Source organism: Echinops telfairi, unplaced genomic scaffold (genome assembly GCF_000313985.2).
Source record: "Echinops telfairi isolate 266 unplaced genomic scaffold, ASM31398v2 ScPeMD7_25;HRSCAF=90, whole genome shotgun sequence".
NCBI lineage: Eukaryota > Metazoa > Chordata > Mammalia > Afrosoricida > Tenrecidae > Echinops > Echinops telfairi.
The window spans coordinates 4,738,952-4,756,806 of NW_022103922.1; the positions used below are offsets into that span (position 1 = coordinate 4,738,952).

The following is a 17,855-nucleotide window of genomic DNA, read 5'->3' on the forward strand; positions in this document are numbered from 1 at the left end:
GTGTGTGTGTGGCTTCTTTGATCCTGGCATCCAGGAGGTGGGGTAGGTACCCTAGGTTCCTCTCCACGTGATTCTGAGTCCCATTGTCCCATTCAACCTTCCCTGTTGTCTTTTCACTGCACGAGTACCTGCCTCCTGGCGGTACATAACTCCAGCCCCCGGGGTCCTATTAACAGGTCGGAAACAAAAGTGTTACCACCACCCCCACCCCCAGCTTCAGCCTGTCATCAGCCACCTTGCCTCTGAATGCAAAACAAACAAACAAACAAACAAACAAAAGGCTTTAAAAATGTCTTTGGCGTTTTATTGGCACCTAGTCAAACCATGCAATCGTTGGATCACATCAAGAAGAGCTGCACACACGAGGAGCGTTTATGTTTCAAGTAGCGAGCATCGTGTGCCACGTGTCAAAGCCCGTTTGCTTCCTCCTCTGCAAGAATGCCCTTCGAGCTCTCCAGGAAGGACTTCTTCCAGTCGTGGCCGGGCTGGCGAGTCGTGGGCGGAGTCACTTCCCAGCTGATGAACTGGTTTCTCGCTTCATTTGCCTGCTGCTGCTCAGCATGCCCAGCCGACGGCACTCACGCCAATTCCACGTCAAACTTCAGAAAGGGCCAGGATGGCGTACTTCAAGTGAGGCCACCCTTCCCGACCCCTTGTCTCACTGCCCTCCCTGCTGGAGCTTCCCGTTGAACTTGGGGAGATGACCACTGTCCATCTGATTCTCCCGATGGACGGTTCTTTAGGGAGCATGTGCTGGGAGGCAGACTCTCCTGCGTGAAGCTAAGTCACGTGGTTTCAAGAAAAGTGCAAATCATTGCCAGTCATTGCTTTTTTGATATGAATGGTTGAAGGTTTAAAGGTCACCTCAGGGCAATAGTTTTTGGTTTTTGTTTCGGGGTGGGGGGCGGGGCGTTCACCAGCCGATGGGAGTCCAGAAAGGCTGGATGGATTCCATGGGAAAATGAAAATCTCTTCTGCATTCTTTAGGCAGTGGGTTGACTTTCCATATCTTGCTGAAAGCTACCTGAACACTCCTTGGCCCCTCCCTCTGTTCTTGATTATATTTGAGATGATCCAGAATAGGCGTCAAGAATAGCCTTCGGTCAGTGAATGGTCAAATTTGGATATGTGTGTGTGTGTGTGTGTGTAATGATAGGTCCTAGAACAGCGGTTCTCAACCTGTGGGTCGAGACACCTTTGGGGGTCAAATGACCCTTTCACAGGGGTCACCTAAGACCATCAGGAAACACATATTTCTGATGGTCTTAGGAACCGAGACACCGCTCCTCTATCGTCTCCAGGTGAGTCCGCCCACTTGCAGATACGCTGATCTGGTGAGAAAGAAGCTATCTCAACCTTCACACTGACATTGCCTTTTTACCCATCCTGTAGCGAAATGTAGCAATGCAGTTTACTGTTGTTACATTAAGACTGTTACCCAGGCTACACCATGCTTCAAGACAAAATTTCATCTATTTGTAGTTAGAAATAAATATTTCCTGATACATAATTACATATTGCTTTTGTGATTAATCACTATGCTTTAATAATGTTCAATTTGTAACAATGAAAATACATCATGCATATCAGCTATTTCTATGACAATTCATAACAGTAGCAAAAGGACAGCTATGAAGTAGCAATGAAAATAATTTTGTTTGGGGGAGTCACAACATGAGGAACTGTATTAAAGGGCCACGGCATGAGGAAGGCTGAGAACCACTTTCCTATGAGAAATTTTAAAAGACAGTGCAAGGTTGCCGAGCCACACCTCTCCCCCTCGGTGTTGACCTATAGGGTGGGGCTGTGGCTTCACTGTGCTGCCAACTTCATTGTCTTGGGACTCAGCTGGCCACCACCTGTGGACCTGCCTGTACCCACCTGGACATGGCAACTGGTGCAGCTGGCTCCAGACACTGCCAGCCGACCTCACTTGGTTCAGGCCAGGGTGCCGGGGAAAACGGGTTGCCTACCCACTTGTGTGTGGGCAGTGTCGGTTCACTGGTCAGTCCTAGCTTTCCATTTGGGGGACCAGGGCTCCACACCGCTGCTGGTCAGTGGAGACGTGTGTGGTGCCACGATGCTGAATCACCTTCAGGAGCTTTTCGGACAGACGAGGAGAAAAGGCCTGGTGATCTTCTTGCAAACGATGAGCCAGGGAAAGCCAGGAGGGTCTGGCCCACAGCAGATGGACCCTGGATCACGGCGGGGCGCAGGCTCAGGCAGCGCCCCATCCCGCTCCAGTCACTGTGTGGCTTTTCACCCTGGTGGCAAGCCAGCGCCAGGGACACACCCTGATGGCCGTGTGCTTACGATGCTCCTCTTTCCTTGACAGGCCGAAGACGAAGAGGGTTACAGGAAGCTGATCGACCAGAAGAAGGACCGGCGCCTGGCCTACCTCCTGCAACAGACAGATGAGTATGTGGCCAACCTGACCAGCCTGGTGTGGGAGCACAAGCAGGCACAAGCGGCCAAGGAGAAGAAGAAGAGGAGGAGGAGGAAGAGGGTGAGTCATCTGATCTCTGGGCAAGGCCCACCCCACCTCTTGGGGAAGTCCCTGGGGGGAATTCCAAGGTCTTTCCCTTGAATTCCATTTTCCCACAGGGGTTTTGAAGCCTCCTCCCTTTCCTCGCCAACCCCCTGTTCACAGGGACCCTGCTTGGGGAGAGCTTTGATAATGGTGTCGCACAAAGTGGATGTAGGCGTCCCAGGAGGACCCAGGAGAAAGGCCTCTGAGCCCAATGGTGCCACTGAAAGCCCCTGGACAGCACAGTGCCACTGAGACTCACCCGGACGCCCTCGCGGGGGCCCCCTACTGACCACTAGCAGCAACAACCGTGGGCGAGTGGGAAAGGGTGGGCAACGGGGAGTTAGGCCGGGCAGGGAGGGGAGGGGTGGTGGGCAGAAGAGTCACGGGGGACGTTCTCATTCCTTGTTTGATACATGGTGCGCTGTGATGTAGCTGCAAACACACACACACACACACACACACACAGGAATCAACAAGAAATGAAAAGCAGGGCCCCTGGTGGGGGCTTGTTGTGGTCTGATGGCCCTGTGGCCGGGTCGTAGTCTGATGGCCCTGTGGCCAGCCGGGTCGCGGCAGAGAAGCTGGATAGAAAAAGCGGCAGCAGGTGCCGAGAGCTGGTGGAAAGCAGCCCCAGGAAGTTGTCAGAGACAGGTGCGGGCTACTTCTGAAACGCTGGTGGCTGCTGGCTGCAGGGCCGGCTGTTCAAACCCACCAGCTACCCCAAGGGGAAAAGATGAGGCTATCTGACCCCTGCTATCCAAAACCAAACTCATAGCCATCAAATCTCGATTCCAGCTCACACCGACCCCTGTGGGTTTCCGAGACAGAACAAACAGACCTGTCTTAGAAAATGTGCACCCAGAATGTTCTTTAAAGGAAAGGATGGTAAGACTTCGTCTCATGGACGTCAGTCATGTTGTCAGGAGAGGCCAGTCCCTGGAGAAGGACGTCCTGCTTGGTAAAGTGGAGGGGCAGCAAAAAAGGCCTTCGACCAGATGGGTGGACACGGGCTGCAACCATGGGCTCAAACACTGTTTGGTGCCGGCCGGGCCAGTGCCTCCTTCTGTTCCCGCTATGCATGGGAACGGACCCTAACAACACACCTCCTGACAGGAGTAGAAAGCCTCGTCTTTCTCCCACGAAGCCATGTGTGGTTTCGAACTATTGACCTTGCAGTTAGCATCCCAATGCCTGCCCCACGCCGCCACCAGGGCTCCACTCCTGTACAGACAGCCCCACGGAGGACCGCTGTGCCTTGGAGCAGACTGGGTGGCAGCGTGTGTGGGAGTGTCTTGGTTCTGCTTTGTTGTCTGAATCTGAGAAGCACCCCTCAGACCCACTGCTGATTCAGTTGCAGACCACTGCAATGAAGAGGATGTCCAAACCAAGGGAACCCCACCCCCACCCCCCCGTCTTGGCTTCCAAATGCAGGGGCCCGGGTGGCATAGCAGCTCACAAGTTGAGCTGCCGACCGTGAGGCCAGCAGAGGTCCAGTCTGGAGCGCACAGCAGGGCTGTCTGCCCTGTCCTGTGGAGTCGCAGTGAGTCAGCACCACTCCCGGGCAGTGAGATGTTTCACACGCGTGTACTTGGAGATCAGGAGACAGTTGTGGCCTGCCTTGGGACAGACAGGTGGAATAAAGGGGCCTGTGATCCTCCAGGAGGCGTCCCCCGTTCAATAGCAGTACTGGTCTCTCCTAATCCAGATTAAGGAGCCTTGGTGGCGCAGGGCTAAGCACACAGCTGCTCCTTCAGAAAAGACCCAGCCATCAATTCCTTCAACTCTGTAAGGATGACGGCCGAGCCAACCCGACGGGGCGTGTCCCCTGGTCATGCCGGGTCACTGAGAGTCAGAATAGTCTGGAGACAAGCACCAGCCGGGGCAGCAGCCCGGCAAGATGGTCAGGGAAGTGCCCAGGGTCACTGTTGGGTTTTCCGTGCTGGAGGTCGTCCTCTGTCCACCTGTGCCATTGCAAGCTCACGCGCCTGATGGGAGCATCAGACTTGTCACCAGTAGGTGAATGTCCCACGGGGCTGGTTAACATCATCATCACAGGCCCACGAGGGATGCCGTGCATGGCTGTGCCGGTGGATGGATCAGGGTTCATCTCTGCAGAGCAGGGCCCTCACAGGGTGTTTGTCACCGACTCTCTCCTTGTCGTCAGGGAGGGGGGAAGCAGTACAGGCGGAGTCAGAGAGAGAGAGAGAGATTAAAGTCAAGAGGTGAGCTCAGGTGAACCCATGCATGTGCAGTTCACCGTGGATGTCACTCCTCTGAGCAGCGGGCACTGGTTATGTCACCAGGCCCTGAGAGGCTAAGCCTCCTCCCACCCAGGCACCGGGCACCCCCTACGTGGCCTTCATTTGGAACAAAGACAAAACGGGAGGAAGGCTTCGTCCAAGCACACCCTCCCGTCATCCCCTGTACACCGGAAGAACCCAAAACATGATGGCGGAAGGTATCGGCCTTCTGGCCCCCCACCCCGACCCCAGCACAGTAGACTGCCCCCTGGCCACCACCTGGTGTCATTGCATGGCAGCACGGGGCGTGAATACCAGAGGTGGTGTTATTTTTTATAAGGGCACGTGAGAGACGCCTCGCAGAGCACAGCAGTGTGTGTGTGTGTTCTTAACTATTGTGACTTTCAAATAACAGGATGCTCTCATGGCCACGTTCCACTGTCTTTTCATTCCATTTTCCCCATTCTCTTTGAGAAGCCCCCTCATCTATGGGCAGCTGATGGCATTGCTCATCCTAATGCCCTGAGTGTGTGCTATGTGGACGATACTGTTCTTCTTGCTTTTATCTGCTGTGTCCCTTGCTTTATAAGTGCCACCCCCCCCCACCCTCCACCCTTGTGGGTCTGGGAACAAAACAGACACAGATCTCTGGCTGGTAATCTGATGGGGCAGTTTTCATCCACGCCATAGCCTGGCTTGATTCCCGCACAAAGGATTAACCACATTGGTATCTCATTTTGTGGACATCCTGAGTCCATTGTAGTGGACACTCTGTCTGTCCATCCATCTCCTGAGAGACTTCCTCTTTTTCTCTGACCTCCGCTTTACCAAGCATGATGCCCTTCTCCACAGACTGGCCCCTACTGATCACACATTGCAAGGTATTTGAGATTAATCCTTGCCTCCCTCGCCGCTGAGGAGCCTTCTGTCCGTACTTCCTCCAAGATGCGTAGAATTGTTTGTTCTTCTGGTGGTGTGGTCCTGTCAGTATCTTTGTCGGGACCGTGATTTGAAGGTGTCAGCTCTTTTATCTTCCTTATTTGTTGTCCAACTTGGGCCCATAGGGGAGGTCACTGAAAGTACCCTGGCCTGGGTCAGGCGCACCTTAGTCCTCAAAGTGACATCTTTGCTTTTGAACTCCTCAAGGAGGCTGTTTTAGTCCGGGTTGACTATGGAAACAAATTCACAGGCACTCATGTGTGTGTGATAGAGAACTTTATATCAAAGAGTAATTGTATATTAAGAAAACATCCCAGCCCAGTCCAGATCAAGTCCATAAGTCTGATATTACCTCATATGCCCTATACCAGTCTGTAAATTCCTCTTCAGACTCATGCAATGATGCAGAATGCAGGAAGATCACAGGCCAGTGGGTGGAAAGTCTTGTGGGTCCAGTAGTGGTGGAAGCATCTCAGTGCAAGTATGGATTTCCATGTGGCTCCTCCAGCTCTGGGGCTCTGGCTGTCTCAGCATAGCTCCATGTGACTTGTCCGCAAGAATGTCTCACAGGGAGAGTGTATCTGGCCTCCAGTGAGCTATTTATCTCTGTAGCGCCTCCAGAATGAGGTCATCAAGCTGCGGCCTGATTGACAGGCTAAGCTCCACCCCTTCACAAGTTGACAGGAGAGTAAAGTAAGTGACACAAAGGCCTTATGGAGAAGATTCAGAATGTGAAGTGCATTGTTGCTCAAGAAAAACAAAGCAAAACTCAAATGCTGTCAACTCAATTCTGACTCATAGCAACCCTATAGGACAGGGTAGAACTGCCCCTTTGGGTCTCTGAGACTGTAACTCTATGGTAGCAGAAAGCTTCATCTTTCTCCCAAGGAGCAACTGGTGGTTTTGATCCACCACCCTTGCGATGAGCAACCTAACGGGTAACCCACTGCGATGCCACCAATGCGTCATCCATTCATCGTTGCTGCTAGTTGCCATCCAGTCGGTTCCGACTCATACTGAGTCTGTGTACGTTCGTTCAGTTGGAACTCCATTGAGTTTTCAAGGCAGACCCCCAAGCCTGTCTTCAGAGGGGCCGCTAGGTGGGTTTGAACTGACAACCTTTGGACTGAACCAGCAGCGCCACTTGGGAACCTCTCAACCTTGGACTGTACTGACAGCGACAGCGACCTAGCCCCACCACAGCCTTCGGAGGTGGGCTCTGTGCACAGACAGGCAGTGGAGGCGTGGGGCCGTCACCCAGCGGAGAGCCCCCGCACACAGCTGCAGAGTGGGAGCTCAGCTCAGCTTGGCCAACTCCAGAGCGCACTGCCTCTCGAGGGAGTGGAAGGCATTTGAGGGGATGGTTCCCTGCAGCCCTGTGGCTCAGTGGCAGCCCCTTCCTCTAAGCTCTTCCTTCCGAATCGCCCCGAGTCTGTTCATTCTACGACTCCACGTGTTTCAGGGGCGCACCGGTAGAAGCTGCGATCCACTCCTATCTGCCAGACACATGGAATCAGCCTCCTCCCCATGTCCGTGTGGGCTTTCTTTGTGGGCTACGTTGGTAGCTCCTTTCTGGTCGGAATGGAAAGATGGGAGGGGGGTGAGGAATTAACTTTCTCCCATTAATTAACGAGGAGAGTGCCTGAGAATTGCAGGAACGGAAGTTTCTGTGACGGGGGACCGACGTGGCTGCCCTGTGCTGTGGGCTTCTCGCTGTGTGCTCTGTCCTCAGCCTGGGTGCAGGGGCCCTGCTTGGGGGTGCTCCTCCATCACGTGGACCCAGGAAATGTCTTCAGTGTGGAGAGCAGGGGCATCAGCAGAATGCGTCGGAACATTCTGGGGACGTCACAGCCAGAAGAGAGCATTCTCTGCTGCTGCTGCTGCTTCCGGGGGGAAGGTCTCATATTAGCATCTGCGCCTTGGCCCACATGCACACACGCAACCTTGGTGAGAACCCGGGATCATCCTTACAGAGAGCTGTGCAAGGCGTCAAACACGATGACTCTTCCATGCAGGCAAAACCTGGGGAGGGGAAACTGTGCATTTTCTGTAAACGCTGTTTCGTCAACAGGCAGCTGAGCAAAAACGTACCAGTGAATGTCTTAAAGGAAGTTCGTTATTATTGATTCTGTATCATATATGTATGATGTATTCATTAGAGCTCTATATCGATATTAATTAAAGGGCTCCGGGGGAAAGGCCCTTTTCTTAAATGTCTTGATCAAAGAAGTGACTCGTTATTTGTTGCTTTTCACTGCAATGTGCAGAAGCGGTGCAGCCTTCCAGTGCAGCCTTCCAGCGATGCCGCAGAAGCAAGGCTTCAGTAAGCTGGTGTTCTAGGGAACCTGTGGGCAGATCCAGGAGGCAGTCATTCCAACACAGCGGGGGTTTCAGACCGGGAAAGGTGTGCACCAGGGGTTGGATCCTTCGCCACACTTGCTCAGTCGTGTGCCGAGCAAATCCTCTGAGAAGCTGGTCTCTAAGAAGGGGAACGTGGCCGCGTGACTGGAGGAAGGCTATGAGCCACCTGCAGCTGGCTGGCGATGCAAGCTTGCGTGCTGAGAGCGAAGAGGCCGTGGCGCACCTGCTGGTGAAGATCACGGAGGACAGTCTGAATCCAGCTCCAGATGAGCAACTGGACCGATGGACAACATCGCAATACCAGAAAGCAAACTCAACGCTGACGCACAGCGACCCCTGGTGGGTTCCCGAGACTGGAGCTCTTTATGGGCAGAGAAAGCCTGACACTAACTGTTTACAGGAGTAGAAAGCCCGGCCTTTCTCCCGAGGAGCTGCTGGTGGTTTCAAACTGCCGACCATGCGGATCGCAGCCCAACACAAAACCACTGCACCACCAGGGCTCCAGTCACACCGGGATAGAGAAATGTCTGAAGCCGTGAAGCATTTCATTTTCCTTGGATCCACCATCAATGGCCCTGGGAGCGGCAGTCAAGCAGTCAAAGGGCACATGGTTGCGCTATGTCAGTCTGCTGTCCAAGGCCTCTTTGAAGTGCTGGAAACATGGCTGTCACGTTGAGGCCTGAGGTGTGCCTGACCGGAGCCAGGGAATCCTCTACCGCCTCCTTTGCAAGGAAGCGGGACAGTGAAGACAGACAGACCGACCGATGCCTTGGAATGAGGGTGCTGGCGAGGGAGATGGAACGTGCTGTGGACTTCCAGAAGGACAGACGCCTCTGTCTTAGAAGACGTGCAGACAGACAGAGCCTTAGAAACTAGGACGGAGAGACTTCGTCTCACGTACTTTGGTCACATGACCCAGAGGGACCAGTCCCTGGAGAAGGACATCGTGATTGGTCAAGTAGAGGGCCGTGGAAACAGAGGACGGCCTTCAAGGAGCTGGGTGGGCACGGTGGCTGCGACAGTAGACTCCAGTACACCAACAATCGTGGGGATGGCGCAGGACCAGGCAGCGTCCTGTTCTGCTGTGCGTGGTGTGTCGCTACGCCGGGAACCAACTTGCCTGGCACCTAACAGTGGGCAAAATAAAGAGGTCACGTGGAGGGGCGGCGAAAAAGAGGAAGGCCGTCCAGGAGGTAGATGGACACAGCAGCTGGAACAGCAGGCCCACGCATAGGAACCGTTGTAGAGATGGGACAGGACCGGGCAGTGTGTCCTTCTGTTGTGCCTAAGGTCTCCATGGGTCGGACAGGGGCAGGTGGGAGGAAGGAAAAAACAGGGCACCCCTTGCTTAGAGGACAACGCGCTTATGTTACACTGATAGAAAATTGGGGGTGCAGAAAAATAGCGATCGCAGAACACGATGGCCTTGAATTCATGTCATGGGCCTGAAACATGCTAACAGAGTCGGAATGGCACATGCTTCGCTTCATTACAGAAACACCTCTCAGCCATCCAGACAAAACCAAACCCGATGCAGGGGCACGAAGGTTGGGCTCACAAAGCCGGGGCTTGTCTTCATAATGGCAAACATGAGGCGCACATTCTAGGTTCTGACCACCACCTTGGGGCTGCCAGGTCTGAAGGGTCCAATCCACACATCTACCATGTGCCAGCTTTGGGTCTCTGCTTGGCACCGCTCTGTGAGCGGTTCATGAAATGCATGCCTTGCCTCAAATACTGAGGGAGAGAACCCACAGTAAGGTGCTCATGTGTTGCTCAGTGGTGATGGGTGGGGTGAAGTCAGGATGTGAACCTGAGGGTTGCCAGGCAGTGCTGCTCCGGTACCTGCCTTCTCGGTGGGTGGGCACGAACCATCCTGTCTACAGCATTTGCCACCGTTGTTTTGCAGAAGGCCGAGGAGAACGCAGAAGGAGGGGAGCCTGCCCTGGGGCCGGACGGAGAGGTAAGGAATTCTGCATCCACTAACTGCAGGGCCAGTAGTTCTTAACCACCAGCGGCACCTCGGGAGAAAGACCAGGCTTTCTTCTCCTGTAGAGTGACGGTATCCCAAACCCACTGGGGCGGTTCTACCCTGTCCTGTAGGGTCGCTGTGAATCGGAATGGACTTCATGACAGTGACCTGCCAGCGTCCTTCTTCCTGCATACAAATACAGTGAACCCTCGTTTATCACGGTTAATCGGTTCTAGACCCTACCGTGATAAATGAAATTCCGCGAAGTAGGATTCCTTATTTGTAAATCAAATATTTTCATAGTTAGAGCATAGAGGACATGAAAAAACACCCTTTAGTCACCATTACACTCGTATTACCCAATTTATTAAACAAAAGAGGGAAAATACAGTAAAACATTTTGGACGTTACAGTTATCATTTATTATTTATTATATTATTTATGGCATCAAGCGTGTACAGTATGAGCCAATCAGTGGCAGTAATGACAGAGCATGCACTGTTACGCAAAAACCGCGATAGAGCGAAGCCGCGGAAGTCAAAGCGCGAAGTGGCAAGGGCTCACTCTACTGACTTTTTTTATGCCGCCATAAGGGGGCTTCAGAAGCCCTGCTTTAGGGCACATGAAGCTTAAAGAGAAAATCGGGGGTGGGGGGTACCCTTTTTAAAAAGGTGTTTTTGTGGCCAATCGCTAATCATCCCTGGTCTCTTACCCCAGGGAGTCGCTCACCCGGAGCCAAAATCGACTTCAAGGACAAGGGCTTGGCTCCTCTCTCCCCTCCCTCCCCTCTCTCCTTTCTTCCTTACTGACTGCCTTTGTGACCTTTGCCATAGGAAGAGAAGAGCCACCAGCGTCAGATGACCCAACAAGCCAGGGAAAGCACAGGCTGCCTTGTGCTTACTTGCTTCTCCGAGTGAATGATTTCACCGCACCCAACACCCAGCTTCTAGAATTGGGCCGGCACCTGCCTCTCTCCCAGCCCACAATCCCTTCCTGAAGAACCAAAGCCCATTGCAAACGTCCCCATACCTGCCAGGGACAGGGCGTGGTGGCCAAGGAGAGCACCGGTCGATAGCCGCCTTACTGACTCTGTAGTGAACGGTCCCAGATGTGTTTCCCTACATCTTCCGTGTGGAATCAGTGGATGCAGATGAGTCATTAAGCACACCTAAGCCCGTGCGTGCCCTGCTTAGGATGGGGTGAGACCCATATGGCACTGTTCACTGGTCAGTAAGCTCAGGTCAGCCCGAGCTTGCCTTTCTAACGGGTGCTCTGTCCCTGAAGCAGCCTGCAGTAGGCGGCTGTATTTTGACCTGACTTCATTAGTTAGGGCAATTGTCAGGGAATTAGCAGGGAATTGTCTACGCATTCCATTTTCTTACCTCCATGGACCTGGATGGCTGGTGGTTGAGACAAAGCAAGCCTTGCCCCCCACAGACCTGGCCTGGGGTTGGCTCCAGGAGCATCAGCCCTGTAATCCGCCTCCCTCATTCGCATAGGGTGATTCCTGTCTGGCCACGTAAAACCATGCGTTCTTCTAGTGGGTTAGACAGTAGCCCGGCCATATCACTGGCAAACTGTCAGCAAGGGCTGGTTTCCCAGAGGAGGCAACGGCGTCTAGTCAGGGGTTCTCCTCTGCCCATGGCAGCAGTCACCTCTCCTGGGCTTCAGTGAAGAAAAGCAAATTAAAGCCCCCGGCCACCAAGTCAATACCGACTCACAGCGACCCTGTAGGACAGAGCAGAGCTACCCCGTGGGTTGGCGAGGCTGCTTCAAGCTTCATGGGGTCTCCTGCTTCATCCTTCCTGTGAGGAGTAGCTAGCTGGGGTGGGGGACTTCTAGCCACTGACCTTTGGGTACGCAGGTGAGCACTTTAATCACTGTGCATCCAGGCCACCTTTTCCCACGGAGCCCTTCAAGGTGCAGTTCTGCATTCTAACACACCGGGGCACCATGAGTCAGAGCTCAAGGTGACATTGTGGCTTCCACGCCAGGCTGGTACCTGCAAGGTTGGCGGTTCAAACCCACCCACTGTTCTGCAGGAGCACGGCGACGCTGTCTGCTCCCATGGATATCTATAACCTCAGAGACCCGGAGGAGCAGTTCTAGTCTGGCCCAGAGGGTCTCGATGAGTGGGAATCTACTGGCTGGTGGCAAGTGTGGGGAGGACCCACTGGGCAAAGCCCCCAGCCCAGATCTGAAGATAATGTCCCTGAACTGAGTGACCCAGTGGTCTGCCCCCTCCCTCCAGCCCATCGATGAGAGCAGTCAAATGAGTGACCTGCCGGTCAAGGTGACCCACACGGAAACAGGGAAGGTCCTCTTCGGATCGGAAGCTCCCAAGGCCAGCCAGCTGGATGCCTGGCTGGAAATGAACCCAGGGTAAGGCGGGGACAGGGCATGTGGGGCAGGGGCAGGTGGGAAGGGGCAGTGGGAGGGGGAGGCTGGCATCTTGAAACCTTTGGGGAAGTGCTTGGGGGTGGGACCCCCACTTGCCACGGGGACACGCGCAGTGGCAGCCACAAGAAGAACCGGGCTTCCTTACCCTCCCTTTTCCTGTAGCTACGAGGTGGCCCCTCGGTCGGACAGCGAGGAGAGCAGCTCTGATTACGAGGAGGAGGTAAATCCGAGGCCCCGGCTCACGTCTAGTGGTGTGGAAGATGTCAGGCCAGCCCCTGCGTCCTTCTGTCCTTTCTCACCTCCCAGCCTTGGGCCTCGCTGACCAGGGAGCTAAGGACTGACAGGCATTCATGGGGCTGGCTCGGGGTGCCCTGGTCTCTGGGTGGCTCATGGCCCATGGGAACCTTGGTGAATTCCACATGTTCTTGGCACATTGGAAAAGGAAAGCAGGCCATGGTGGTCCAGGGGTAGCCTCCTTCCCTCCCACACGGGAGGCCTTAGTTCAGTTCCTAGTCAGGACCCTTCCCCCTGCCCGTCATTGGGGGCTTGTGTGTGGCTGCGATGCTGGACAGGTGTCAATGGAGCTGAAAGGCCATGTGGTCTGCTTCTGAAAGCATGAATTCCCCACCGCCTGCATCAGAAAGGTCTGGTTTGCAGTCAGTTTACAGGGATGGCACCATGGCCAGACAGCGTCTCCCCCCTGGGACCTGGGGCTGCCATCAGGGTAGGTGGTGACCAACAGTTCTCAGGCCCCCACGTCCCCCGAGAGGGACCCTTTCGTGAATGCCGATGCAGAGATTAAAGGGTGAGGGGATTGTTGAGGATTGTTCCAGCCAACGTTGCACCCCCCTCCCCTTCCTCAGGCCGGGTCTCTTCCTTCCCTTGGGAAGGTCACTGGGTCCTCAGATCCTCACGGGTTCTCAGTAAGTGCCGGTGGCAGCCAGTAAGTCCCTGGCTGGAACTGCATCCTCACCCACCCCGTTCTTCCTTCCCTCTTCCCCAGGACGAGGAGGAAGAGTCTGGGAGGCAGGACACGGAGGAGAAGATCCTTCTGGACCCCAACAGTGAAGACGTGTCGGAGAAGGACGCCAAGCAGATCATTGAGTGAGCCCCCACCCCACCCCGCTCCTGCCCCCAGTCTCTCTGTCCCTCTGTCCCTCTGGGGCAGGGGTCCTCAAACTTTTTAAACGGGGCCAGTTCACTGTCCCTCAGACCACTGGAGGGCACAAATGGGGCAAAATCACCCGGCGGGCTGGATAAATGTCCTCGGCGGGCCGCATGTGGCCCGCGGGCCATAGTTTGAGGATGCCTGCTCTGGGGTATGGGATTTTTTTTTTTCCTGGGAAAAACGGGTTTCGGAAGGCTGAGCAAGTGGTTCCACATTGGACTGCTACCTACCAGGTCGTGCATTCTAAACCCCCTCCTGCAAAGAGTCGCGGTCTTAGGAACTCCCTCTGCCCTGTCCTATAGGGTCTCCACGAGTTAGAATTGATCCAGGACAGGGAGTTTAGTTTGGGTTTCTATGCAAAGTGCCCCACCACCCCCCATTGGTCATTTGTGGTCAAACATACCTGTGTTCAAATCCTGGTGCCCTGCTTTTTCCGTCCAGTGCCCCTGGGCAGATGGTATCGCCTCTCTGAGCCTCCTGGTTGCCACACGCACTGTGTGGGCATGATAATAATGATGACGTAGCAGGTCACAAGGAACCGTGGTAGCACAATGGTTATTACTGTCGGCTGCAGTCTGCTTGGTCAGCAGTCACACCAGCCACTCCACAGGAGGAAGACGGGCCTTCTGCCCCCATAAAGAGTGACAGTCTCGGAAGCCCAGAAGGGCAGTTCTGTCTGGTCCTGTAGGGTCGCGGCGAGCCAGCATTGACTTGACGGCAGTGAGTTCCAGTCTTGAGTTGGGCTGCTACCTGCAAAGTCAACAGTTCAAACCCACTAGCTTCTCTGAGGGCGAAAGATGAGGCTTTCTACTACCAGAAAGATTTACTGTCTTAATAACCCACAGGGGCCATTCTCCTCTGTCTTAGAGAGTTGCTATGAGTCAGAATTGACTCAGTGGCAGTTAGGTTTGAGAGTGGGTTATTTTAAATCCACGTTCACACGAGAGTAGTAAAGGGTCCAACAGTCACCAGCATGGTGTTGGAAAGCGAAGGTGACCCCAGGAATACAGCTCAGCCTAGATTCTGTGAAGGAGCCCTGGTGGCATAGTGGTTGCACGCTGAGCAGCTAATCTCACGGTCAGCAGTTCAAATCCGTCAGTTGCTCCAAGGGAGAAAGACGCGGCTTTCTGCTCCTGCAGAGATTGACAGACTCAGAAACCCACAGGGGCAGTTCTACCTGTCCTATCGGGTCGCTGCGAGTTTGCATTGACTCCAGGGTGGTGAACTCACATAGTTGTGAAAGGAATCCTGCAGGCCCAGCAGCTGAGTGCAGGACTGCTAACACAAACATCGATGGTTCGAACCTGCTAGCCACTCGGTGGGAGAAATGTGAGGCTTTCTACTTCCGTAAAGATGGAACCCTACGGGGTAGTTTTCTGTGATCAGAATCAACTCGATGGCAGTGGGGTTGGCTTTGACCGCACGGTTTGGGGGAAGATTAGAATGGGGTGACAACTCTCACTTCCTAGGCAGGAAACTGAGGCTCCGTCCCTGGTCAGGGCACCTCCTGCCTCCACCCACCAGTCCCTGGGGGCTCGTGTGTGGCTGTGATGCTGAACCCGTTTCAGCGAAAGCTTCCAGATAAAGAGAGACTAGGAACAAAGGCGTGGAAGACTGCTCCCCAGACTTAGCCATTGAAAACCTAGTGGATCACGGAGGGCTGATCCACCCCCGGCCGTGGGGATGTGTGCGTGGTGGGGGTCGTTGTGTGTCAGGGGCTCCCTGCTGGCCAGGCACCACGCTCATAGCTACAAGCTTGTGTTGTGGCCGTCCAGTCCATTCCAGCCCCTGTGGGCAGAGCAGAGCTGCCCTCCTTGGGTTGTTCACAGCAGTGAGCTCCTGGGAACAGATCACCAGCTCTTTCTTCCGAGGCACCCCCGGGTGGGTTGGAACCACCAACCGTTCTGAGGATCATCTCCGAGCACCACCCAGGGCAGCTCCCAATAACAGTGCTGATTCAGCAGATGTGGGCGGCGGATAGCACACACACAACGGTCCGCCCTCACACCTGCCCCGGTCCCCAGGACGGCCAAGCAGGACGTGGACGACGAGTACAGCATGCAGTACAGTGCGCGGGGCTCCCAGTCCTACTACACGGTGGCCCACGCCATCTCGGAGCGCGTGGAGAGGCAGTCGGCCCTGCTCATCAACGGCACCCTGAAGCACTACCAGGTGAGGCCTGCACCTGCCACCTGGCAAGGGGTCCCCTCAGGCCTGCCTGCTCTGCACAGTGCAGGCTTGCAGGGTTTCCACCCGCCCCACGGTGCCTGGGGCACTCTGAGAGTGCTTCTGTCTCAGCTCCTTCCCCGGGGCCTGTCCTCCTCCTCGGAGCTCTGGTCCTGCTGCTGAGTAAGCAGGGGGCTCCCAACCACCAGGTCAATGGTGATGGTTCGAACCCACCAGCCGCTCTGAGGGAGTAAGACGAGGCTGTCTGCCTCCATAAAGAGTTACGGCCTGGGAGACCCCGCGCAGGCTCGCTATGAGTCAGCAGTGACCTGGTGGCCATGGCTTCGGTTTCAGTTGGGTCCTGTTTTCTACTGTCTGGCTCTGGGATGGATTTGTCGTTGTCTATGTTGTTGGTGGGTGTTTTCCAGTTGGTTCTGACCTTAGGTACAGTGGACCGAAAACCATGCCCAGCCCTGCCCCCTCCTCACCATCATTGTTCCTGCATTTGAGCCCGTGGTTGCCGCCACAGTGTCTGTCCATCTCGTCAGGGCCGTCCTCTCCTTCCGCTGCCCCTCTGCTTTACCAAGCAGGATGCCCTTCTCCAGGGACCGGTCTCTCCTGGCAACAAATCCAAAGTGGGTGAGATGGAGTCTCGCCATCCATCCTCGCTTCTAAAAAGCATTCTGGCTGTACTTCTTCCAAGACAGGTCTGTTTGCTCCGTAGGCAGTCCATGGTGCTCTTCCTGTTCTGCACCTGCACCATCGTTCCAGGGCACCCCTTCTTCTCCGGTCTCCCTCGTTCAGTGTCCAGCTCGCATACACCGGGGAGGCCGTGGCAAACACCATGGTTTGGGCCAAGCGCTCACCTTAGTCCTCTAAAGCGGCACTCTTGCTCGTCCACACTTTCAAGAGGTTTTATGCAGAGGATTCAAATGTATCCACTGACCATCTGTAACCAGTGTGCTACGGGTCCCTTCACAGTGAAAACGCCCAGCCACACGCTTTTAAAATACAGAGGATCGGAGCCTTATATAGAAAGAGACGAAGTCTTTCAACTAAGGCCCCAGGTGACACGGTGGGGTATACGTTTGGCCACTAACCATATGGTCAGCAGTTCAGCACCACCAGTTGCTCCAAGTTATAAAGAGGAGGCTTTCTGTTCCATGAAGACATGCCGTCTCAGAAACCCACACGGGCAGATCTACTTCGCCCCACGGTAGGGGCCCTGCGAGTTGGGGTGCAGTCAGAGACTGTGAGTTCTGTGCTTCACATGGGAAGCCAAAGATGACAGTCCACTTTCTCAATGTTGTGCACGGGTGTCCAGGCGTCAGCTGCAGGTAGCTGCCCTTGGGGGACCCACACTGCAAAGTGGCTTTCTCCTCCCAGGTCCAGGTGGGTGAGGTCCAAGCACCCTCTGAGTCCTGGCTCATCCCTCTCCTCTCCAAGAGGAGAGAGGACCCTCCCCCTCAGGTGGGCTTCCCATTACCAGCAAGGCTGTCCCTAACCACCTGCGACCTTCCCAGCAAACCCACCTGAGGTCTGTCCATCTGCCGCTCCTCCTCTGTCCCTGGCTCTTTTGCTCTTGGGTGTTGGGAACAGCAGTGGCCGGCCTCCTCTTCATTTACCGCCATGCTCGCTCACCCTTGACAGTGGAGCGCTGGGCTGGACGAGTGAGCGGCCAGGCTGTAACAGCCCTGCAGGCGGCCGGCCATCACCCCTCCACCTTAGCAGCACCCAGCAGCTGCCAAGCAGCGGGCGCAAGTGCCAGCTCAGAAGTGTCAGTCCCTTCTGTGTAGGTGCTCCTCTACCCCCTATCCCACCCCCCGCCCACATGAGGACTGCCGAGCGGGGGAGAAGCGGCAGCCTCCTGGCGTGGGCGTGGGCTTCCTGCACCGACCCTGGTGACCTGAAGCCCTGCTCCGTCGTGCAGCTGCAGGGCCTGGAGTGGATGGTGTCCCTGTACAACAACAACCTGAACGGCATCCTGGCCGACGAGATGGGCCTGGGCAAGACCATCCAGACCATCGCCCTCATCACCTACCTGATGGAGCACAAGCGCCTCAACGGGCCCTATCTCAT

General features: G+C 55.0%; 1 protein-coding gene across 1 annotated transcript in view; it reads left to right on the top strand.

Moving 5' to 3' along the window:
* The window catches only part of SMARCA2 (SWI/SNF related, matrix associated, actin dependent regulator of chromatin, subfamily a, member 2), a 147,792-nt gene that overhangs the window by 43,665 nt on the left and 86,272 nt on the right, over positions 1-17,855 (top strand). The window contains exons 8-14 of the mRNA XM_004714451.2: positions 2,336-2,506; positions 9,980-10,033; positions 12,294-12,424; positions 12,605-12,662; positions 13,446-13,546; positions 15,635-15,782; positions 17,707-17,854. Coding sequence (XP_004714508.1) covers positions 2,336-2,506; positions 9,980-10,033; positions 12,294-12,424; positions 12,605-12,662; positions 13,446-13,546; positions 15,635-15,782; positions 17,707-17,854 — 811 coding nt within the window. The remainder of the gene's footprint in view (positions 1-2,335; positions 2,507-9,979; positions 10,034-12,293; positions 12,425-12,604; positions 12,663-13,445; positions 13,547-15,634; positions 15,783-17,706; position 17,855) is intronic.